This window comes from Ambystoma mexicanum, chromosome 7p, assembly GCF_040938575.1.
Source record: "Ambystoma mexicanum isolate Mex_15411 chromosome 7p, UKY_AmexF1_1, whole genome shotgun sequence".
NCBI classification, from domain to species: Eukaryota; Metazoa; Chordata; class Amphibia; order Caudata; family Ambystomatidae; genus Ambystoma; species Ambystoma mexicanum.
In genome coordinates, this window is record NC_090939.1 from 532,562,875 (window position 1) to 532,589,263 (window position 26,389).

Below are 26,389 nucleotides of genomic sequence, written 5' to 3' on the forward strand. Positions count from 1 at the left end.
GCACTGAAAGTGGCTTCAGGAATGAACGCATCCAGCAGGCCAATTCCTTCCTTCAGGCTTCCATTTGGCAGCTCTTTCTCCAAATGTAAAATGTTTTCTGCCTACAAGGCTAGCAGCCAGGTTCATGTGTGTGTTGGAAGGACCTCATTCACCAAGAACCCTAGCTACATATTTAACTTAGATTGGCCTAATAGCAACAGTATGAATGAGTTATAATTGTTTTTCTTTTTTTATACAGTATTTGAAAATGAGCAAAAATACAAACATCAGTGGATTGCATTGATAGGACAGACTAAATGAGTCATTGTCCAATGATCATCACCCACCTTTTTCACCCATCAACAACAGAGCATATAAGATACAAACCAATAGTCAATATCAGATGTGTCAATGTATCATCAGCCTATTCTATTCCTAATCCATTTTGGAAAATAAGCCCAAACCTCAATATTTCAACTTTTCAAAGTAGAAGATTGAATCACATCCTCTTCAATATCCATAATTTTAAAATATGAATATGTGAAAATACTGTATATTCAACAGGATGAGCCATTTGGATTTGTTTAAACCTAGTTGTGACCTTGAAGAAGGCAGATAATGTGATATTGTTGTAGCACAATGTTTAAATATGATGAGGTGTCACATTTAACTTGAGTCTGTAGGGGTAGGGCTCTAGACTGAAGGGAGGAAGGACCTGACAACGACCCATAATCAGGTAACAACAGGTGCTTAGAGATTTGGAAATGTAGAAGGGATTGAGTTAGGGAATATCTTTATATGCAGGTTTTCATTTGTGAAAACAATTGCTGTAGTTATATATTTATGTATGACAAATGTAACCCAGTAATAGTCTTTTTGGTTCATGTCTCTCTTTTAAGTAAAATATATGCATATGCCGACATGTATTGGTATGTTCAGCGTATTGCAGTTGTCTTCTTCAGAATTAGAATTTGGCTTCAACTTGAGTGTTCCTTCAACATTTTCCCATATATTTAAACAGACATATATTTTTTCACTGCTTGATCATTTTGGATATGATAGACATTTGTGGAACCTTGTTAAGATTGTTGTATGATGAGGTGTTAGACTGTTGAAAGATAGATATATATTTTGGTTGAGCGATAATGTATCAATCAAGACCACAAGGACTATTCTTAGCAAATTATAGATGGTAGAGTGAGTAAGTGTCCTGAGCCTGTGTACAAATAGAAGTGCATCACAGAAGAATCCTTCAAAGGAGACATCAATAATCTGATGTCTACTGACTATAGTGAACTCCTGATGCTAAAAATGTCCATAGCTCACTTTATGAGAGGACAAATTCACCCCTGGATCTGCCTAATAATTTGAGCATCCCCAGACAAGAGTTGCTCCATATTTATGATGATGAGGCTGATCCATTGAGATAACTCCACTGTGCAGCCAGCCACATTCAAATAATGATTTTACCATATTGGTGTTACCCCTGACTTTAATAGAATCACATTGGGCCTCATTCCAAGTTTCGAGGTAAGTACCGGTCATGACCGGCATGGTGCAAATAGCGTGTCTGAGCTGGCAATAGACCGCTAAAAGCAGCCTATTACGACTTCACGGGCACAAGCTTTGCGCCATGCCGGTAAGGTACCTAGCGCCATGCCGTAAAAGGGCCCCAAAAAGCCCTTACCAGCATGAAGCGCACCGGACATAACACTACCGCCATAGAGTAAATCGGCATTAGCGGTGACTGTAAATAGCGGTGACCGTAATTAGCGTTCACCGCTATTTACGGTCACTGCTATTTACGGTACCGGAAATAGCGTCATCGCACAGGAACTGGAAGGAGCACGGCGGCCATCTTTAAAAACACAATCCATTGCCAACCTCACCAGACAGGACCCCTGGCAAACTTTGAATACTGTGGATACATCCCATCATCAAGAAGGAATGCCAAAAGCACCAAGAAAGGGCCCTCAGGAAGGAGCGGTTCAGCCCGGATGAGCTCCAGATGATGGTGGATACTCTCCACGAGCATTCAGACACCGTTTTCAGCGGTGACATGCGGAGGGTGGCGGTAATTTAAAAAAGAGAGATCTGGGCCGTGGTAGCACAGAAGGTGAGCGCCGTGGGCAACACCCCCCGCACCACCAAGGACTGCCGAAAACGGTGGGACGACCTGCCGCTGAGGGTGCAGAGCATACTCTCGGCCAACAGAAGCCAGGCCCTGGAGACAGGAGGAGGGGCAGGTTCCACCATGAAATTGAGGCCGTGGGAGGAGACATGTGCGGCCATGATAGGCCCAGAAGCCATTGAAGGGGTTGGAGACATGGAGTGCGGGGCAACATCATCCGTCGATGGAGGTGAGTGTCCAAAGTCAATACTGTCAACGCATTTGTTATCGAAGTCACTACTAAGGGCTGGGAAAGGTGTCACGTCATGGTTGGCCAAACCGCCCCCCCCCCCCGTTTAAATCATGCAAAAATAAGTGAGACCCAGGCTAGTGCCAGTTGCAAGGCTGTAACCTATATGGCACATACCACACGAAGAGGCCCATTCCGTGAGGCACACAGGGCAGTTTATGTAAACAGTGTGCATGTGAGCCAGCACAGTACCCGGCCAACATGAGTGACACAGACATATGCATGCATTTACCATCCAAGTATAGATCAATGTGCCATTCACCACCCAAATGCCGACAACCCACTCAAATCTGATTGTGATATTGTAGGCATGTCCATATGCTTACTCTCAAATCATCACTCATGCCGTCCCTCTCTTCCACCCTCTTCCACCCCCACAGGCAGCGGGCATGACAGTGAGGACCAGGCAAGCAACCAGCCCAGCACCTCCAGGGGCCAAGTCAGGGGCTGTGAGCAGGAAAACACCTCAAGCCACACTACCGGCTCCAGCACGGCCTGTGGAGGGTGCACAACACCCACCCCTACCCCACCCAGCACTGGCAGCAGACACCTGCCCTACGCCACACTCCGAGGAGTCCAGTGTGGCTGTGTAGATTGCAGCCACGTGCCCCCTCGATGTTCCCGACAGCCCCTCATCCATATGTGAGCAACTGAGGAGGACACTTATGAGATTGTCCATACCCCTGACGGCCAAACATAGTGACTCTGGTGACAGTGAAACACCTGGGCTTACGGGGTAAAGAGCAACACTGCAACATGCCAGTCCAGTGGCCAGTTCCCTCAGTGAAGCACCAGAAAGACATGTGAGCCCGATTCCCAGCGGGCCAACCACATCACTACATCAGCCATTGATGCAGAGCGGGCTCAGCCGCTCACAGGCCTCATAAATGACTTCCTGCAAGACAATCGGCAGGCCAGGGAGGAGTGGCTGAATGAACTGCGGGCACTGGACAAGGTCATCACAGCCAGCACAAACCGGCTCTGCAAGGTCCTTGGCCGGATAGCAAATGCCCTGGAGGCTGCACCTCTTGCACGACAGCCCCATCAGGAGGACACACCTTCTCAATGCTCCTCCACCCAGACCAGCCCGCTCCACCGCTCACAAAGTACATTGCGCAGCCAGGACATGGACCCCCTGGCTCTGGGAGCGCACATTGACAATGCTGACATATACATGTGGCCTATGTAGTCTTTATGGGACTAGTGTGGGGTTGTTGTGGTGGGAGGGGGAGAGGGGTGAGGGTGTGTTTGGGTGTTGTGGGGGAGGGGCAAGGAGAGGGTGGTGGAGGGTTTGTTTTTCACGTTTGAATCTTCTAATTCAATACACCGGTTCATCAAAAAAACAACAGAGTGGACATTCATCATTGCGCATGTGTCATTCAATGTTTCACAGTGCATAGTGTACATGTATCCCCACACCCAGTGCCCGATGTCCTGACATCCTCACACCCTCTGCTGACTTGTGTGTCAGAAATATTATCCAATCAATGATTGCCACACGGCACGTCCCTCCTGTGCATTGGCACCGTGATGCTGTCCTGCCACTTCTTCCTCCTCCTCCCCTTCATCATCAGGTGGTAGCAGTTCCATGTCAGGGGGCAGGGGTACGTGCTGACGGATGCACATATTGTGCAGCATTACACATGCCATGGTGATCTTGGCCACCTTCTCCTGGCTGTAGATAAGTGCCCCACCCGACCGGCTGAGGCAACAAAATCGTGCCTCCAACAAGCCAAAGGTCTGCTCAATCACCACACGTGTACGGGTATGGGAATGATTGTAGTCCTCCTCGTGCCTGTTCTGTGGGTTTCAGACAGGGGTCATGAGCCACGGCTTCAAGGGATAGCCACCATCACCTGCATGAGAGGGGAATGAAGGTAAGTGTTCGTACATTCATGCTGGACAACTGTACTAGTCTTACATGGCAGCAGGTAATTTCTGCCCATACACACATGTCCCTGGATGCATTGCCCCCATTTCTGAGCCCGCTATGTGTCCTGTGCAATGGGATGATGGAGGGGGTAGCATCCTCAGGATGGGTTATGGTGTGCACTCACATCTTGTTGCATGTGCATCGTATATGCATGCAGCAGTGTTGGAGTGAAATCATTGATGTGTTGTGTTCTGTGAGATTTGGTAGTAGGGAGTGTTGGCTGTTGTCAGTAGCATATCCATAATTCTGCACTGATCAGTACCATGGTGAATAGTAGCACTCCTATGGGTGTGCGGAACCAGTGACACGCTGTGGTATCCCTGTTAGGCTCAGTTCAATGCACTCCCAGAGATGACTGTCTGGTGTGGTGATATACTGGAGGCAACGACATAGTGCATATGCAGTGCGTAGTGCTAGATGCCCTTACGGTGTGTGAGAGCTACCGATGAGTGGTGCATGTATTGTGGGATGTGGCCTAGTCACCTGTTAGTCATGTAGTGTTAGGTGTCAGCCTTACTTCATCACTGTGGGATTTGGTAGTCATGTGCCGTTTCACTGGCTCTGGGGCACAGTGTTCGGTGAGGTGCACATTGTGCACTGGCATCAACATTTCCACCCAGGTGGAGTATGCATCCCCCCCCCACATCCCACCCAGGTGGAGTATGCAGGCACCTGCCTCACAACCCCGATGCACTGCCATGGCCCAGTCAGGCAACTCACCAAGCAGCCAGGCACGTCGTCCAGCATGTCGCTCCATATAGCGTGGTTGCGTGGACTTCCGCAGGACCAAAGAGTCATTAGTTGATCCTGGATATCGGGCACAGCAATGTGTGATGATCTTGCTGGCGTTGCATACCATCTGCACGCTGATGGAATGGTATTGCTTGCAGTTGCGATACGCCACCTCCATGGCATGCAGGACCACCAACTCCACGTGGGTGCAGTCAAGGGCACCTATATAATTTGGCATGCCTGCCAGTGCATGGAAGGCAACTTTTGTATCGAATATCTCCTGGGGAGTCCGTGGTAGGGATATGTAGTCCCTTGTGTGCTTGAGGAGGGCATCCAGCACTTGGTTCAGTATCCGGGAAAATAAGGGTTGTGATATGCCATGCATGTGCCCCACTGTGTGCTGGTGGGTGCCTGTGGCAAGGAAGTGGAGCACAGACACTACCTTCAGTAGAGGGGGGGTGGCGGTGCGTATTTCAATGAGGCTCACTATGTCGTCATGTATCAGGTCCACTATGGTGGTGATGGTGTCACAGTCAAGCCGGTACAGGGTGTGGATCTGCTCTGGTGTTAGGTTGAAGGGGGTGGCTCTGATGCGAGGTATTGGGGGCTGCTGGCGTGGTAGCGGTGGCTGCACTTGTGGGGCATGATGGGCCTGTCTCACCCTCCTTCTCCCCCTGTGTATCGTATGTGGTGGGGGCTGCGGTTGTTGTTGTTGCTGTTGTTGTTGTTGCTGTCTTGCAAGCAGGGCCTCCAGCTGCAGTAATGCTACTACTATTGGTATCATCTTGGTGTGGGGGGGGGTGGGTGTGGTGTGTAGGTGTGCTCCTTTTGTGCTTTGCCAGACTCCATTGCCTCCACCTGTTCTGATTGTGTGCACCTGTGGCTCATGGAAACACTGCTCAGGGTTCTTAACACCTTCTCGGAGATGCCGGTATTTACTCCATGCCGGTAAGGTACTTTCCGCGCTTCAGGAGGCCGTTATTTGCATGTCCGCATTACTTGGGATCAGCTCCGGTTTACGGCATGCCGCTAATATCGGCATGGTGTGTCGCGCGCGTGACCCTAGACCGCTATTTACGGCATCGTACTTTACGGTGCTGTAGTTAGTGGTCTGGTGGGTCAGAATAGCCCGTAGCGGTAAGCGATGCCGGTAAGCCTTTACCGGCATCATTTTACCTCCAACCTCAGAATGACCCCCATTGTCTTTGGCCAGTGTTTGCAGCACAAATAGATTTTTGTTAAGGTTTTCAAGGGTTCTCTCTGAGAGCTTGATTATGCCATCTTTTATTTTAATTTCTACATGGCATTGGTCATATTCCTTCTCTTGATGTGTGCCCACGTGGGTGGAGTTATCTCCTCACTTTTCAGCAGGTGTCTGAATTGAGGGATCTAAAAACACTATTGTTACAACCTAATATCTAGTAGGTCGATTAGAATTGCAGTGCAAACACACCACCACAATATGACCATTTTCATGAACCTTATGAACCCACGGAATCTCATTTAGGAGGGTTGGTAAGCATGCTTAGATGAGATGACGATGAATGCTTGAAAGGAACTGATAAGTGTATAGTGTAAAAAAAGATGTGATTAAATAAGTAAAATTGAAAGTAGGAAGCATGCATATCCTCCATATTTGTGCCTTATACTAAATCAACCTTTCTACCCCTCTCGCTCTTAGTTGAAAATATGTGAACTTATTGCAACCTGGTGAAGGATTCCTTGGTAAGAAGAGTAGATGCATTCTCCAAAGACAAAAAATAAGCTATAACTCAAGAGTTTTATGATGGGACAGTAAACGTAATCTAAGGATAAGAAAAAGAAAGAAGTGCATTTGAAGAAATGTTGTCCAGGAAGAAATTTCATTTTGTATAAAAAAAAAAAAGATTGAACATTTTAATAAATATTGAACAACTGTCAATGACATTTTTCCCCTTCAGAAACAAAGAAGAAATAGAAGCTATCATAGCTATTTGGATACATGTATTGCATTTTATTAAACAAACAGCATTTTGAATGCATATATAGAACATATTATGTAAAGCAAATGTCATATAGCAGGAGACGATTTTGATTTTTTCAAACATAAATGTCTAATGCAAAGATAGTTTGTACAGCCATATTTATAAAATACATGCAGATGTATACAACAATATTATACTATTGTGTGAGGAGGTGTTTGGATATATCATAATTTATATAGACTCTGTTAAACCTGTTGACAGAGCATACATTTATTAAACATATACTACCAATATGAATTGCACAGACCATTTTACTTTCTTTTCACAAGTAACTGTGAAATAACTACTTAGCAGAAATGTAGTTTACCTAGGATGTGTTTATCAGTGGCCCAGCTCTCAAGACAAAGTGCAGATTTCCTGTAAAATTGACCTTCTCATTAATCAGTGACTAAGTCAGTAACTGAAAAAAGTAGACACAGATGTGGGTACTCAGAAGAAAAGACCATGCTTTAAATGATCAAGAAAAATAAAAACTAAATCCAAGCCTGATATCGCACATAATTAAAATCAGTGCTCCTGCAGGTTTCAAGAGAATATGAAAGACTGAGGTCAGGGTAGTTGGCTAGCTCGTAATGACCACTTAGAAAATGCATTCATTGTGTGTCTGTTTTATGAACACCACCATGTTAAAAGAAGGCCTTGTTCCCAGGATATCTGTTAAATGTATTGTATCTTAATTTCAAAACTTCATTTAAACATGAAAGGTACAGATATAGAAATGAAGTGCATTTAACATCAAACAATAATGAAATACATTTTGGCTCTACCCTTTAAAACCTTTGTTCAGTTCAGCAAAGTAGCCCGATCAACTACATAATGTATATATAATATGTATGCATTATTAAGATATTGACATATTTAAATAATTCTATTATGCTCTTAGCTACAGAAACCGGACAAATGTCTACAAATCCAAATTGCATTATGATTATGAATATATAGTCCTCCTCAACAGCACAGTAGCATAAAAGACATTGGGGGCCATTATAAGTTTGAAAGTAGCCATGCTGCTATTAGCGGCATGGCTACCCTCTTACTGGGTACTGGGTCCGGGTTCCCTGAATGGGGAAGTACAGGGCCATTCCAACCTTGGAGGGCCCGGTATTTCCTCATTCAGGGAACTCGGATCCGGTACATCCCCATTCCCATTTGATCCCCAATAGGGCTCAATGGGAATGTGGGGCATGCTAACAATGGGCACGTTAATAATGGGCCCATTGTTAGCGGGTCCCGCGAGCAAACCTTGTAATGCGGCGGTAGGGGTTTAACAGGGCCGGCAACTCTACCGGCCCCATTAAACCCCTACCACCAACCTTGTTATGACCCCCATTATAATGTAAAGACACATTTCATTCACATTTGAATTGAATTCCCAATGGTCTAAAACATGGTTAATTACACCCCCTTAGGACATTCCAACATATATTGGGCCATTTGAAACAAAGAGGGGGATTATTGTGGGTGTGAGTATGTGAAGAGAACGTGTCACCTGATCCATCGAATCAGAAATGACCATGCCTAATTATGCAACATGGGTGGAGTTTATTGACTATTTAAAGTTAAACAAATGGGAAGTTGAGTGAATTTTGAGAAAACACCAGAAATAGGGTGCCTGTTATACAAGATTAGATCTGATTGGGGTTCCACCTGGATATAGCTGATTTAAAACCTCCTTGAGTAGATAGCTTCCAGAGATAGGTGCATTCATAACTCTTTCCACATCAGGAACCATATTGCCTGAGAGGGATTTGGGAGCATGGGGACCGAAAAAAAGGAAAAGCTTCTCTGGCAGAAATACATAAACTGTTGATGTCCTTACCTTATATGGGCCTTTAAAATGCAAACCAGCACCAAATAAATGCTATAATAACCCCAGTGACTTTAGATGCATGTCCGCTGAATTGTTACATTCCAGCTAGCTACTGAAAGTATTTTGGGGAGACCTGTTTACAAGCTATGTCACTAATTTGGGACAGGGTCTATAACTGAAACTTTGCGGAAGTATAGATAAAAATATAATGTCCTGCAATCTATAATTGAGCAGAGCATATTAGTCTCTGACAGTAACATATTGACTAATTAATTATTTGACTTTTCACAGGAGTAAATTATATATGTGTTTGCATGGTATACATCATGACTCACTGATTTTCAGGGAATCATAGACTTCTTGGCTTGTGAGGAAAAATAATAGTTTACATAAAAGAAATATCTTGCATATTGTTTTCTATCCATAACAGTAGAATAGGTAGGAAAATAATGTCAATTTAAATAACCAACATCATGTTTCCAAAAAGCATTGCACAGAAAAGAAAGGTTTCTGTGTAATGTGTACTCCTAATGTCAGGCAGAGTACATTTGTGATTCATTTTTATACCTCATTCGTGTGTGCCCCTTTAATAAGTCAAAAAATAAAAATAAAAATAAAAGCTTCTAGCCTCAAACAAAGCTTGTCGAATATGTATAGCCAAGTTAACCCAATGAAACATTCTATTTATGTCCAAACTAAATATCGATAATGTCAAATATTTTAGAATTGAGTTACCCTGTGAATAAGAAGGTCATATGTGAACCCTGCATTTCTCTCTGATGTAAACATGATGTTATCAGAGAAAATGAAATATACTGCATTATTGTAAAATGTATTCTAAGAATGGTTAATGGTTTTACGCTTTCGCCAAATTCAATGCATGAAGACATTTTTGTAAACTATTCAGAATTGTTTATATGCTTTGGTGTTAGTAAGCATTGTGAATGCATGAATTTGTGAGATTATAGGAGGCAGTGTGTGTTTTTTTCCATATATTTTTTTTTTCATAGCCAATGATGCCTATATTATAGGGAATTATTTTGTTAACCCCCCTGCATGAACATTTCTTGATTTATTTTTTCAAATAAAAAGAATTTTCAAATTTAAAAAACAGCATGTTAATTGTCCCACATTTTGGGGTGTGGTTGTCATGGTGGGGGAGGAGGATCACATCAGGCACATTTCTCTGTAAACAACTCACACAATAGAAATTGAGATCTGTTCCATAGATTAAACCCTTCACACAATGCATAGTGAATCTTGCCCTGCAAACTAAGGAGATTTGAACCTATGGGATAACAATAGCAAAGACGACAACACAGCTTCCTTGCCTTCCACTCTGCAAGCTATTGGATTCAATAAAATAATTACAGAACCTACACATAATGCACATCACACTTTTGATTAGATAGTGAATTGTAACCTGCAAACATGTATTCCCGAAATTACTCTATGCCCAATGTCAGATTACCGCCTTATAACCTTTGATCAGCTACTTCCTTCTCATTATCAAATGGTTAATTAAAGTCCTAGATATAAAATCAGAATAAGAAATCGCCCTAGAGACACAGCTGAGGCTTCCGAACAACTCACTAACCCTATGCTAACAAATCTTACTCAAACTAATGATATGAATAATCGTGTTCTTAATTGTATGCACATTACTGCTTCAGCTATCCACAAACTCGCTCCAGTCAAAACACTCAAAACTGAAACCTGTAATAAATCCTGGTTTTCATTAGACAACTTAAATTGTAAAAAAAAAAAAAAACAAGAGGTTGCAAGAGAGGATATGGATAAACAATCCTTGCTCCTCCACCCATGCCAAATATGAAGCTGCCGCTACTGACAACAAACAGGGCATTTTGTCTGCAAAAAAGGATAATTTCAACAGCAGAATATCCAAGGCAAAATCTGATAAGAAAGAAGAGCTTTTTCTAATTACCAAAGAGTTGGAGGGTAAAACCAGTCCTCATGTTGACAGTGATAATTGGTTTAAGAGGATCCAAGATGGCTTCTCCACTAAGATCAGATCTCACCAAGATACCATCAAACCTCATTGCCTAGACCTTGCTAATCACAACATATCTACGCTTACTGTTGATGCTGACCCATTAATGCTTCAACTACTGCTCCTATCTGTTACTCAGCCCCCTTACTAATGATGCTCTTCTTGACATTGTTTCTCGGTTCCACCGGTGTGTGCTGGTGACATCTGCCCAGCACCATTGTCAAGGAATGTATTCAGTGTCTTGCTGCCTTACTTACCAATATCATTAACTCCTCCTTCTCCTTCAGGGGGTTTGGATTGCTCCTGTTCTCAGGAAGGCAACTCTCGACCCCAAGGTTGTGGGGAACTATCATCTTATTATGACGGTCCCATTCTTACCCAAGGTCCTTGATAGGGCTGTCTACCTTCAAATACAAACATATTAATGACAACAGCTTATTGGGTGTATGCCAATCTGGGTTTCATGCTATGCATGGCATGGAGACTGCAATGTTAAAACTAAGAGACAACTTGGTTGAAATTGGTGAAAAGGGAACCATTGCTATATGGATGCTGTTAGATCTTTCAGCGGCTTTTGACTTGGTAAATCATTCCCTGCAGTTAGAGAGGTTGTGCAGACTTATTAATTGCTCTAAGCAGAGCATAGCTTGGATGTCATTCATCTTGTGTTTTAGATCAGCCAGGGTCGCCATTGGGCGTTTCCAATCACAGCTCGAGATATTAGCATGTGGCGTTCCACAAGACGCACGCCTTTCACCTACCCTTTTTAATATCGCCCTATTTTTGACATACTTGATGATATAGATATAAAATACACAAATTATGCTGATGATACTCAGCATGTGTTTGAGCTTTCTGGCAACTACAATGTTGACACTGCTAATGTGAACAGAGTTTCCGACCTCATCCAAAACTTTATGGCCATTAACTCGCACGCAGTAAATAATGAGAAAACCGAACTGATGCGTGTAGGCTTAGCTAAACAGCGAAAAAATATGGGTACAAGATATAGCCATCTTAGAATTGCCAACTGCTCCATTGAAATCCCCTCCCAAGTTAAGACACTTGGTCTTCATCTTGATTCTGGGTTTAATATGCAGAAACATGTCTTACAGGTGAAAGCCTACCACGCCCACGTAAGTAAACGTTTGTGGCAAATCAAACCATACCTTACCACCCCTAACATGTCATCAGTTGCCTCTGCTTAGTAAATCCAAAAGCAATATTAAAACACTCCAGGTGGCTTAGAATGGTGCCGTAAGATATGTCCTTGGAAAAAATAGCAGAGATCATATAACTGAAGCCAGAAGATCCTTGCACTGGCCGCCATTTGGTCATCGCATGACACACAAGATTCTTACCCTCACCCACAATTGTATCTCAGGATAAGCACCAGAATACCTCGAAAAGCGCATACAACAGGCACCTGAATTGAGAAACATACTCTCAAATGGCATTAACAAGCTTATTAGCCCACAACATAAGTTAAAAGTTTTGGGGGAACAAGTTTCAATGTATGTGCTCCCTCTCTCTGGAACTTGCTTCTCCAAGGTTCGAGTAAGATACCATGCTTGTCTAACTTTATAAAGGCAGTAAAAATGCATATTTCTAATTCCAAGGTCTAATAGGAGTCCCGTCCCCTCCTTCACAACATTTGACTTAGCCTGCCTTAGTTTGTTTTTGTTATTTGTTCACCGTGCACACTGAGGCCTGGGCATGTTGCACTCTACAAGAAAAGTAATAATAATCATTATAATCATCTCTGGGGCAAAGCAGAATATCTTTATAGCCCAAGTGTAGATGTGTGTGGGATTATCAGTTCTTGTTCTTGTTCTTTGATGCAGTGGAGGACACAAACCAGCACATGCTTAATTCAATATTTTCTATAGGCACTTTCATGTATCATACATGAGTTTTTAAGTAAGTGGTGTCTCTCTAAATGCACAGATATTATTCTACCAATAATACCTTTTAATGCAAATATTGTTTCTCAAGGGCAGTTTGAATTCCTGCAATTTTTCATTGTACATCATGGACTTACACTAATTGTTACATTTTATAGAGCCCTTAGTGTGATGCTTCACTTTGCTACATGCCAGTACATAGTTGCAGTATAGCCTATAGCACACTTTAAGCTACATTTAGGTATTCAATTCTGCTTATCTTGTAGGTATGTTATGGTGAGTTCTAGCAGACTCAAGGACTTAAAGGTAAATAATCGGATAGTTCACTTAGATATTCTTATTGGGGTTTGTTTACATCTCTTACAGTTTGAACTCTAATTAGAACTATCCTATCATGGCGATTGATCAACAGAAAGACTAAGCATTATATGTGTGATCAAGGTGTCTTTTATGGTTCTTAAGGATCGTGTTATTGCCAGAATTCCACACAAGTTCCTTCTCCCATGAAGATCCACTTAGGCATGTCACTCTTACTTCTCTCAATATGTTTTTCAAACAAACTCTCCCAAAATAAATAGCATTCCCAACAAAAAGTCAGTCACATGGGAATGTTCAAGATACATTTTTCTTAAGAGCTTCATTAGAAAGAAAGACAAGACATGTTCCCTCTCGCTTGTAGAAGAGCTTTCTCAGTCCAAAGTGCTATGTAAGAAACAAAAGTTTCCATCTATCATCAGTGGTCTTGAAATATGATCTTAGGGTACTTCCCCATCACTCACCGTCTTTGTATATCTCTATGGTTCCTCTCGCTTTGATTTGGTTGCTGTTGGGATAGAACCACGCCCACCCTCCCGAAAGCTCCTATGTTCATTGTTGGCTTTTTGTCACAACTTGCAGAAATAGGACCCCCTCGTAGATTTCATCACAGAAGAAAGAATCAAGTTGGTTTACTTAGTCTAGTTTTCACAGAGGGTGCTGAATAGAGTCTTATCAAATGCCTGTCCCTGTACCTTGATTTCAACTCTCTTCACCTCATCTCCAATTCTAATCTAATCCTGTTATTCCTCAACAATATCCGACATACTTGTTCCTCCATCTACTCTGGGTTTGACTCCATTGAATCATGGTCTCAGTTCCACAACCGCCTCAGGTTTAGCATGCCCCCTCATTACCTCCTACTCTCTCAAGCTAAGCACTTTCCCTCCCTTCGTCTATTTGTTTGCTTCCCAACTTCTGCCAGATATTTTTTTCCGAGGATATCCTGCTGTCTTTCTCCAGTACTCTCCTGGTGTTTTGCCCAACTATCTTCTAATGTCTCTCTCCTAACCCACCCCTTTTTCTGTCCCAAACAACCTCCTGCTGTTCTTCTCCAACCAGCTCCTCAGGTCTTTTCCCAACCACCCACTGTGGTTTTACTCCTATCACCCTCTATTGTTCTTGTCCAACTACCGTCCAATGTATATTCCCAACTACATCCTGACATTTTTCTCATTCCAGCTCCTGGTGTCTTTTCCGAAACCCCTCCTGATGCTTCTCTCATGCCAACTCATTCTTTGATTCTCCAAATATCTCACAATGTCTCTGCCCAACCCAATCAAATGTTCTTCTTCTACAACCTGTAGGTGTGGACCTTTAGCTACGCCCCTTCAACCAAATGATGGCCACCTCTAAAATGAGTAAGTGTGCCTTTTGTCCATCAAGCAAGTTTATTGTGCAACAGCTGGGAGGGGGCTTAGATGACATCTAACAGTCACACTAACCCAGCTCTCCTTGAACCACACAACAAACACATATTATATACAATTTGCAAAAGTTAATACAACCCCCCATACAGTTGCAAAGGCACCCCTCACACATGATTGGTTGCCCTGTACAGAGAAATCTAAAACCCACAAAGTTCATTGGACACAAACATCATAACACAGTCCCCTAAGACTTATAACAACAAGGTTTAAATTTTAAACACACCCCTTCCCAAAAACCTCTCCATGTTTGGTGGCAGCCTTGCCTCTTAGTTACAAAATAACAGAATTCCTATTAATGACACACACAGACCTGCCCTAAAAATACCTAAGCACATGAAGATGAGAGAAAGACACATAGATTTCCTTTGACCTATTCGTGTTTGCTAACCGCATTGCCCAAACCTGTCCGGTGTCTGAATTTTAAGACCATTGACCCTTCCTATTCACATTAGTTTGGCCCACTCTCTGACAACACAATGGCTCTCCTGAAATGAATTACTACTGATCACTGTAAGTGTCTAGGGTGAAGCCATCTGTTTAAACAACCCAGCGCGTTTCATAACTGTGTATCCCCTACAACAATGAACTCACCTGTTTAGCAGAGATCATATCTTCCTTCACCCTCCAGCATTTGAGCCATCTGCAAACCAGCTTACGAAACCTGTTCCCTGACTACTGGCGGGCCCTTGCCATAATTGTGAAAATACCCCTGATAAATGAAGCAACCACACCTCATATATTTAATATCTTTAACTTCATTTCGAAAAATACTTCCCATACATGTATACCATTATGTGTGCATTTTATACCTATTATGATATCCTCTCCTGACCACCATTCATACAGCTAAACTCCACATGCATATATTGATTGCCTGCTTCATCTGAGTGTTGAGGGGCCCTCCCTGTGACAATGTTTCATCGTTATGTTCTGCACCCATGCATATCTACAAATGTATCCTCTCTACACTAAATAACACAAAGTAACCTACATGTAACATGTATCCTATTTACCATAATTATTGTAATATTTGTAGCAATTTGTGAAAGTTACAGGAATGACAATGAGGACATGTCCAACCCCCAGTCAGTGATATGGCCACAAAGTTCGAACTTTTCCAATTTCCCAACATACCTCATGTTATTCTTGAACTACCTCCTGATATATTTTCTCATCCTCTTCCTGATGATTCACTTCTAAATGTTCTGTTATCTTATCTCCCCACCTCTGTTCTCCCCTCTCCAATCTCCTTTCGCCATCTTCTTTCTGAATGAATACCTTGATCGAAACCCCTGATAAAAAAATCTTCCTCTAAACCCCCATACACCTCTGTGAGAAACCAAAGAGTGTCCCACCCATCTGGGACCTGTCATCCAGGTGGCCGGATAAGGCCATCTCTTTTGGATCCAGTTCCTGAGGGTAGAGCACTGCCGGAGGATCACCTGCGTGAGGGGTCTTCAGGGAGTGGGGGTGAGTAACCAACGGTGAGACTTGGTATTCCCCTTTTTTGTTCATCCATCCTATCCTATTTTTTAGGATATTCCGAAGTCCCAACCCTCCCCCCCCTTTTTACACAAACACTGGGCCGAGGAAGAAGGTGACTGAAAGGAACAAGACTAACTCTCATTCATTGTAGTGGACATGTCCTGTTAACCGGGTCAGGCACAAGTACATACACCTGATACCAATTAACTCTCCTCAACCTTAAAGACACACTCTAAGGAGACACTCTGAGCAAGGCAGAACACGAGTATGAGCATGACTTCTGGGGAACATGCAAACCTATTGGAGCTGAGCGAAGGACCAAGGGGCGAAAGCAGCGGGTCGAAACCTCCAAGAGTTCCTTACAGGAGGTTGTTGCCTTAGAAAGGCCACGAGAGACATGTGGAGAAAGCCAGATGCCACAAGTGAAGACTACATTGTGTTTCAAGGATGCCAGCAACCCTCTCAGGTGAACGGTAGAGTTGAGGTAGGCAAGGACAAGCCTCTGGTACTAACTCTTTCTTTTTAATGCTGCAACACCGCCATCGAAACAAACCCAGGAAGCAGAGCAGCTTGCATTGACGCACATTGCCATGCCAGACTGAGCTGATTCCAAAGAAGTAGGCACATCAACATAGGTGTATGCACAACTTGTTTATATTGTTATGCTTTGGCAATGTGATATCAGTTTAGAAAGAAATAAATCAGAGGAAATTCAGATTTACTCTAAGATAGTATGATTTTTATAGGTAATGTAAATATTTTTATCTATATTGTAAATTGTTCCTACGGAATGGATGGTCTGAGAAACCTGACAGTGTTCTCCCACTTAGTAGCCCAGGATTTTCTATTCAGGTGGCCAGAGAAGGGCCATTGCTTTTGGATCCCGACCCCGGGGGGTGGACAAGCAAGGGAGGATCACCTGAGTGGAGGGTCACAGAGAGATTGGGAGGAGTGTGCCCGAGGACAAGAGCTGGTATTCTCCCTCTCCCCATTTTCCATCAGAAACCCCTTCCTCAACCTTCATGGGATATTTTCAATCCCATTCCATAACACCCTCCTCATCTTCAACTAATACTGGGAAGAAGAAGAGGCAAGCGAGAGTAGTGAGGATTACCTGCCAGAAACACCTTGAGAACCAAAAGGAAGACTGCCTCCTACTACCATTAGGTTGTCCCATTAATAGAGTCAGGCAGGGTTGGCTATTTAACACTGACTACTCACACCTGACTCCACTTAACTCCTGTTTTAAGTATAAAAGGTGTGGTTTTGCACAAGCAGGAGAGTGAGCTGTGAATCCTGATTGAGGCAGAGAATCCAAGGAGCAGGGGGCGGCAGGGACAGAAGACTGGGGGATCTGGAGGAGAGCAGCATGCCAAAATGCTGGCCCATTGTTTGTAAGGGGCTGCAGCGTGGATAGGGGCCATGTCTCCCGGGGTGATGGAGCAAGGAAGCCTGTGTCCTGCTGGCTGTGTGCAGAAAAGTGCTTGTTCTCTTGGAACATGTGCCGGTCCCAATGGGGTCTGAAGGGCAGGTGGTGAGACCCTGACTTTAATCCCAGATGCCCGGAGAGACCACTCGCAAACGCAATGCTACCTGGTGAGTTTCAAGTCAGTAAGCAGGAGAAAATCAGGAGCCAGTGGCTAGCTGGAGTGGGAAGCGAGAAAGACAGTTTTTGAAAAGTGTCATGAAGCGGGAAGCAAGAGAGGAAGCAGAAAGTGAATGGAATCCCAAGAGAAAGCCGCTAAAAGAGTGTCAAGAAAGCAAAAGGCTTGAAAGTGAATAAGAAGGTGTGAGTGACCTGAAAGTAAAGGAAAGGTTCAAGTGAGCACTGAAGAATGAAATGTGCTAACATCAGTTGATAGAACCATCCCTTTAGAGTTAGGGCCAATAAGGTATTACACCAACCCAAGCATTAGAGTAAATAAAGGTTTTGAAACTATAATACATGAGTCGGTGTCTCTCTCGATACCATGCCTGTCACACAATGGTTAGTGGACACGGGATGTGATGACAAATCATAAATACGCGGGATCTGGTTGAAATTCACGTCCAGGCTTGCACTATCATGGGAAAAGAAAATTATGACCCTATTTCAATTTAGAACTAGCAAACAGACTCTCACACTTTTGTTTTTTTCAGAGAAAGAGAAGGAAAGTCCTGTAGGCATATTAATGAATGTCTTTATTTCACAAGTAGCTACTAAGTGTGCTGCCTGATTGTGTTCACACGGTGGGTGTGGGCCAGGGCCTGCCTGCAAGCGCGGGGCAAGGCTCAATGCAGCCCGGCCACAGCCTTTACCACCAGTGCACTGTGCTGAAGTGATGTTGCCCGTGCTCCCTGACCCCCCGGCAAGAGTAGTACTGCAGTGCTCTCATGTTTCGACTCATCACTTGGCTTGGGAGAGGGACAATAGGGCAGGCTGACTGGACCCTTGCATGTGGGCCATGAAATCTTGTGGTCATCAAGCAATGGACGAATTTGTGACTGGAAATGTGTACCGTTACACTTCATTTTTTGTGCATGTTCATCTGAACTATGCTATAAAGAAAGTGCAGAGGATACCTCTTATTAGCTTTAAATTGAAGCACCTGCAGTGAAAAGAAGTTAATCGGAACGTGAAGTATGCAACTATTTTCGAGCCTCAGTCTGGGGCTAATAGGAATTCTATATTTGTTTAATAAAATCCCAGAGGAGTGATCATATTTGTGAATCTGAATTAAGTGCTTTACTGGGCGCATCACTCGTGTTTCATGCAAAGGAATGAATTGACCTACCAAGGGCTTTAAGTTAGGCCTTTATTGCTTGATTTAACAAACCACACTGGGCAACGCCCTCTAACTCCTCCTTTCTCCCTCTCTGAGACCAACAGAGTTCAAACAGTCACTATTTAGCCTGCATCTATGTTATGGAGCTCAGGAGAGAGAAACTAATGGGGTAGATCAGCAGGTTGAGTGGCTGCTGTTGAGAGCTGTCTGTAACATGCAGATTTCAGTATGTTTATACCAATTTCTGAGATGTTAATATTTACCATATCTTTTTTCACAAATAATTAAACATTCAGAAAATGTGTTTCAATACCAAGTACTGTGTGTGTTCAATATTGGGTCCATATTGCATGATAATTTTCATGTCATACCTTAAGTATTTTTGTATTGTATTTGTGATTTGGTGGGTATGTCTTTAAGTTTGTTGCTGGTTGTATGTTGTTTAATAATGGGTAGGTGAATCTTTTTGTTTCTGGGAGATTTGGGGATTGTGATTTTTAGATGATGGTGCTCAGTTCAGGGAGATGATTAATTTGGCAACCTCTGCTTTTCCGGAAGCATTTATATACTGCATGCTTGTGTTTAACGCACAGTGTTATAAAGGTGCATAAGAGAAATTGGTCTTTGTGGGATAGTGTTATGCATCCTTGTCACGATGATCAATGGAGTGCAGCAGCATAGCATGATGGGCTGTTAAGACACCAGGCCTATTTGTTTATATGAACTGCGGGCCCAGTTATTTGAAGACTTTGAGTACTTCTTTAAAGTGTTAAAGACTGCCTTCAAGGGTTATATGCTACAATGATAGTGGGTTTAACACTGACATATATTGATCAGGCAAGCCTCATGATGGCATTTGGTCACAGGTAACATCGAACATGTTTCCAGTGGCAATGCTAGCATATTATGTGGTTGGGGACTCGCAAAAGTGTCTTTGGGCACACCAAGCTGATGATGGGTGCAACAGTGCTGTATATTGAGTGGCAAGCCTTGTGGTGGTATTTGGGCACAAGTAGCATGAAAAACCTTTGCATATTATGCGGTAGGGGACTTAGAAAATTGTCTTTGGCATGCCAAGGTGATAGTGGGTGCAACACTGGCATATATTGATGAAGAAAGCCTCATGATGGTCTTTGGGCACAAGTATGTTATGTTATATTGGGTATTTGTATTCCACCTGTTTGCCGCTTGGCCACAGCTTATTAGCAGAACAGTATTAGGGAGCCCTTTAGATCACAAAGAAACATACGTAATTTTCTGGTTATTCAGGAAATATTGTGCTGAAATATGAAGTGATTTTGGGTAGGTTTTTTCAAAACAAAAATCACAGTGAAGAACCCCCTGTACCCCAGTCATCAAGGTCAGATTCGCTCGATGCATTCACACGCTACATTGCATAGTTAAATTCATTATGTCCCACCACTTTTTAAGCCCACTAGCTACCCGCTGTCAGTTTGTCAGGCCAACAACCTACAGCAAAGAAACTGTATGCCTAATGTGGCAAACAGGTGGCTCCCTGAAGTTGCTACTTAAATGTAAATACAATTTCTCAATCCACAGCAAGTCTCTGGCTGTCCTGTCCATAGGCTTTTCTTTGTCTTGTATTACCTAGCACTATTGGATGAATGTTCACACATTGGAGTGGTAGTATAGCTGCATGCTAGCAGTAATTCCAAACGAGTAGGAGCAGTATTAAACACTCGAAAGCAAAATGTGGCGTGTGCGTTCATATGATAAGTTTTTTTGTGACGTCTAAACTTGCCATGGGCTCCAGCCCGACATCTTTTGCAAACCTAGCAATGCCCCTGATGTAGATTAAGCATCATAAATACAATGACTCTGCAACTCTTGTGAATATCAAGATCCCTGGTCTAAAGCAGATTTGCTAAACTGTGTAAAGTTACATATTAAATCCGAGTAAATTACACAGTGAATTCAGTTATATTACCATTAGAAAATCTAAGCATTATGTGGTAGCCGGTTACCGATTTATTCCGAGTCCAATGTTCACAAAAGAACCTGTTGGTTGAGAGCCACGTTAGCAAGACGGCTGCCTGTTATAGAACGTAATGCAACATCACAACATATACATGCAATTAGCTCATAATGTGTTGTCAACATTGTATCTATACCTGTGCAATGCAGTATCCAATCTTTCTTTGTTCCTCTTACAGGATGAGTTAAAAAAGCTTACTTCTCATATTGTTACGAACAGTGGTACCTAAATGTTGAAGCAATGATTTAACAAGTACAATGTGTATAAAGGAGTACATTTGTAAAGTGCCAAATTTGGGAGATATTATAGTACGTAATACAATGCAATGACGTTCGCACGTAATGAGGTCATATTGTCTTTTCAACACTATATGGGTGCCAGTGTAACAAAGTGTCTAGCTGTTTTTAATTAATAAAGGATTTGTTAGAGCAGTTGGTTATATTCATTCCTGGTAAAACAGGATCTCACATGAGGATGTCACAACAGGCTGAATGACAAGTTCAAAAATCACCAGTGGAGTGTCAATGAGCAATCTAAATCTAAAATCTGTCATATACTAACACCTCCTGCGAGCCTCAATTTCAGTTTCACCTCTCGTGATCACAAAGTGTTATCCATTAACATTATCTATTTGGTCTCTATGCAACCACTTTAGTTACAACAATCTGATTACGTCTTCATTTATATTTAACTTACTTTACCTGAGCCTTCTCCCCCATCCATCACTGGGATATTCCTCTGCTTTCTGGTATCACATTTTTCATAATTTTCATTTCAGAATTCTGGTCATCAACGACCATGACCTTCTCACTTTTCCTACTAACATTTTAAAATTAAAAACATTGCACCATGCTTCATCTATTGCAACTTAATATATTCAGTATTTTTGATAATTGACAAAAAGTGGCTTTGTGTGGTCATCTATGGATTTGTTAATCAGCGGCCATGCAGGTGGCCGGGCTTCATTCTTGTACATTAGCCTCTCGCATGAAAGGTGTTGAGACCTAAAACCTGGTTCAGACTCTCATGAGTGTGCCGGACTGGCTACTTGAGAGTTATTCATAGTTTGTGTATTTATGTGAAGCATCTGAGGGTTCACCTGTAAATATGTGTGGGGTAATGCTGACGTGAACAGAAACACATGTCTGGGGCTGAGGTTTCAGTCTTGTTCACAGATTATTGCCTAGCATATTGGTGCCTGACCTTTTGTGGGCGAGGTCAGACTGATATTCAAATGAGTATTCTCTCTGTGAAAGGTACTGAGGGCTTACATATGGTTGACTCTCTCCTGATTGGGCCACAGGCCTCAGAACAGGTTATCATAGTTTGTCTTCATTCGTGACTGGTAATTTTTCACAGTTCAAGCAATTATATTCATGTTTTTGGGAGGAAAGAGATTTTGTAATTTGACCAACACTGTACCTGCTGTTTTCATCTTGGTTTTGGAGGTAGTAATTTGCAATGTTGACCAAAAAGCTAAACAAACGGCAGTAGATTGACTTTGCAAGAAGATCTCGGTAAAATTGGGCAATCTCAATCGTGTGCCTCCTCATTATCATATCCCCTGGAAAAAAAGAAAGGGATAAGCAAATAGACAAATGATGAAATGGAGATACACTGCAGCACTTACATTTCCTTGTAACCACACATGAAAGTTAAACCACTTATTTTGAATTTATTTTAACATCACTTCTGAGTTAGCACTTTTGTAAATAAAGTAAGCATGGTAAACTTGTAACCTAAAAGAAATTGTTTGTCCATTAATATGTCATACCCTACATATGTTTAACATTAAATACACTACTGAAAAACGATCCTTTATATTAGTGCCTGCCAATTGGGATGATAGATAGCACTGAATCATACGGCAGGATAGCTCAGGGGCAACGTGCTTGTGTTGGAAGCAAAATGACTCCGAACAACACAGGTTCAATCCACGGGTCTGTGATTGGAAACCTCTGGCTATCATAAATAACCAATTATTATTAAATATCATATTATGAATCAAATATACATAAACGTGTGTATAATTAAAAGAAATGTATGTGTCTGTGCGTCTGTAACAGTTATTCAAAATGTCGCATTAGGGATCATCAATTTGCCACCTGAGCCAAACGCCTTTTTCACCTTTGCATTTTTCTTAATACCATAAACCACCCATGCCCCAGTAATGAGTGGAGAGGGATGTTGGGGTAGAGGCAGTGCCAGGGAGTAAGAGCAAGCAATAATAATCAATATCTCAATTTTCACCCAGTTATCACATGTAGCCTTAATGCAACCAAATCGTACCCTTCTCATAGAGCTAGCCACAAGATGCTTGCTCAGTTTTGAAAAGAAAATATCTCTCAAATGGCACAGAATCACAAATTCACCTTCTCTCAGAATACCAATTTAAAAGGAATTGTTTACACTTCGAGTAACAGTGATGTAACCACACCTGTCAATAATAATAAAATAAAAAATAAGGTTATTTTTAATAGCTCAGCAGAAGAATTGGTGATTTCTGCACAACATCTGCTCGCTTTGTCAATTTCGAATGCATAGCTGAAATCGACTTTCGTGTGTTCTCCTTCTCAACGTTGTATTTTATGGTCATTGGTTGCCCGAAATGTCAGCATATTAGTGGTTTACAAAATGTTCTGACCCACTTATTTGCCGAAAACACATGCGTAAAATGAAATTACAGGTAGAAAAACGAAATTCGCACAAACGCGGCAATCAGAAAAATATCTCTTCTACCAGTGGAAAGAAAATAGGTGAATTTCACAATTTAGTTTTGCCAGTGGTAATTTCGCCCACCCCTAGGTATTTTATTTTCAAGTAATGTAAAAGTGTTCACATTAGTTAGGCCACCCTGTTCTGGAAAATCCTAAATTTCATGGCAATTATGTTAAGGTTTAAACCAATGTTTTCAAATACAAAATAAATAAATGCACTATTTAGTACAAAATATCTCAAACTGTCAACTTTGATGTAGGAGATTGTTGGTCCAAACTTAAACCCTAAATTGAAGTCGTGCACGTTGCAAGCATATTGCAAATTGCATCTGCCAAAGTTTAAATGTTTATTTTTAAAGGAACAAAAACGTTTCCTGCGCAGTACGTGGAAGGACAAATGTGTGTTATGTTCGGTGGAGAAAACAAAAGTAATTGCATACTTCTGAGAGTACACACACACACATCCATAAACAGCTGAGACAACATGTAACACGTGCAGTAATCTAGGGTGGATGGAAGTTATTCAGGGCTAGCCTTTGCTACACATACAATCACCTTCACTATGCAACAGACACAGAGTCATTTACATACCCTAAAACACCGAACTTTACATACACCACCCGGTTTACAAAGGTTAATGAATGCTGCCTGCAATAGTATCATATAAGCCTGCAAGAAATGAATGTTATGACAAATGACAAGCAAGGAGGGCTATGGCCATTCACAAATCCACGACTGTGTGGAAAACCGACCCCACCCCACATAACTATTCAACCGAAAAGGCAAGGGGCAAAGAGAAGAAAGCATGTAACTGCCAAATAAATATAAAGTTCATCCAACACACATGAGAGAAAATGTATGTTGTACAGCAGCACTACTCCCTACAAACATACACACAGAAACACCCACACACCCTCTCCATACAGGACAAAAACATCTTTATGATATGATATGGTATCGCATTTATAACGCGCCTATACACAAGTGTTTCAAAGCGCAAAACACAACAAATCCTCTTACATAAGACAGCGTGCAACCCGGAGACGCAAGGCTTCTACATGCTGATATAAACGTGCTCTTATGTACCCATGCCACTTAAGTAACCATCTCCACACTGAAGCTCATGGCGCCATGAGGTGATCAAATAGTGAAGACCTACCAAACCTGCAGTGACATGCCAAGATAATGGGTGCAAACCTGTACACACTGACTTGCACAAGTTAAATTTGATGCTTATAGCAATTTAACACTTAAACAAAAACACACACACACAGACACAAACACACGCTTGCACACACATCTCCACTCAGAGACAGCATTGAGGATGCTGATGGTCACGTGAACAGACCCTGCCAGTCAGTTGCTCTGCCCACCACCAGATATCGTGCCTTGCAGGCAGACTCTTCTACTTTGCAGTTGGTGAGTAGGTGCAACTGGATCTTGAACACCTTACCTAAGCCCTACCCACCTGCGTGCCCCCACTCCTTCCTTTCCTTTTTTTTTATTTGTTTCAGTTGAAAATCAACTTTTAAAAATTCTTTACCAAATTATCAACAGGTTTAAAATTCATTTACATTTTATCAATAAAATCAATAAAATCAACATCATCTCTCAACATTACATATTATTTCATTAAAATCATTCAATTTCACAACATTTACATATCAATAATAAAATAGTTTTCTTTGCTCAGAACTTTTATTCACTTCTCGGAAAGACACATGTTTTTTAATACTCCCACTTGCTACTGTTGTGAGTAAGTTTAAGATATTCGTTTCCAGGTGTTCACTTAAATGTAATGTGTTTTCTCTTATCATACTATGTCACTACATGTCATATATTCTACATGGAGAAATTATTTCCAATGTTATTAAGTATTGTATAACTGCTAAATTCAGTGATGTGTTTTGGGCATTGCACATCCTCATCCATAACATATCTTGATCCATTTCCTTATAATTTTTTATAAAATTCATAAAATACTCACATCTTAAAGATCGCAACATTTTGCATTCTACCATAATATGCCTCCGCGTTTCTGGCACGTTCTCATTTTAACAATATCTGCATTTACTTTCTCCAATCTTGTCTTTCGCCCATGTTACCTTTACCATTCTGGTCGGTATTAAGTTGAACCTAAACCACATTATTTCCACTCTGTATTGCGAGTTTGGATGATTTTGAATATACCTAGTTACTTCATTAACGTTTTTATGAGGAAATATCAACATTTTTAAAGGATTTATACTTTAAGCTGTCTGTTCTTGTTTCCATCCAATCTGTTCTCAAGAATTTGGTTTTAGCTCCCATAGGATTTTCCAGTAGGTGTCTTTCACTAATCCCTGCTTCTGTCATATTATTTATGCATTTTTGTGTCCATGTTTTATCAAGTCGGTACCATTTTTGATAAATGCTTTTGAGATGTAATCTACTACCGCATTTTTATATTGAGCCAACAATTAACATTTACTATATAAATTAAATGAACTCCACTCTACTCGAGATTTTAAGGCTATGAGTCTGAACTCATAGCGCATCACCACCATTGGAAATCTTTTTGGTAGTTTCAATAATGCTTTCCAATATCTACCTAAAAGATATTCCCAGTTTGGTCAATTTTTATCATCTTTACTCGAGGCTCCATATATTACGGCAGGAACTACCTTTTGTCGTTAGTACGTGATAATTACTGCAGAGGTACATTTGCCATATTTCTGCTGTATTAATTTTGTTTGCAAGCACAGAATGTCATTTTCTCCGCTAGATCTTCTCTATAGGGCATGTCAGTTGGACTAATTCCTAGATATTTATACTGTTTTACGACTCCGATCGCTACTCCAATGAGTCACCATTTATATGTATTTATTA

The 26,389-nt window shown here is 41.8% G+C and overlaps 1 protein-coding gene across 3 annotated transcripts in view; it reads right to left on the minus strand.

Annotated features, from left to right (window-relative positions):
* MYO16 (myosin XVI) overlaps positions 1-26,389 on the minus strand; it is a 3,167,675-nt gene that overhangs the window by 1,097,318 nt on the left and 2,043,968 nt on the right. For all 3 annotated transcript variants that reach the window (XM_069636567.1, XM_069636564.1, XM_069636566.1), the window contains exon 20: positions 22,227-22,368. In XM_069636567.1, coding sequence (XP_069492668.1) covers positions 22,227-22,368 — 142 coding nt within the window. The remainder of the gene's footprint in view (positions 1-22,226; positions 22,369-26,389) is intronic.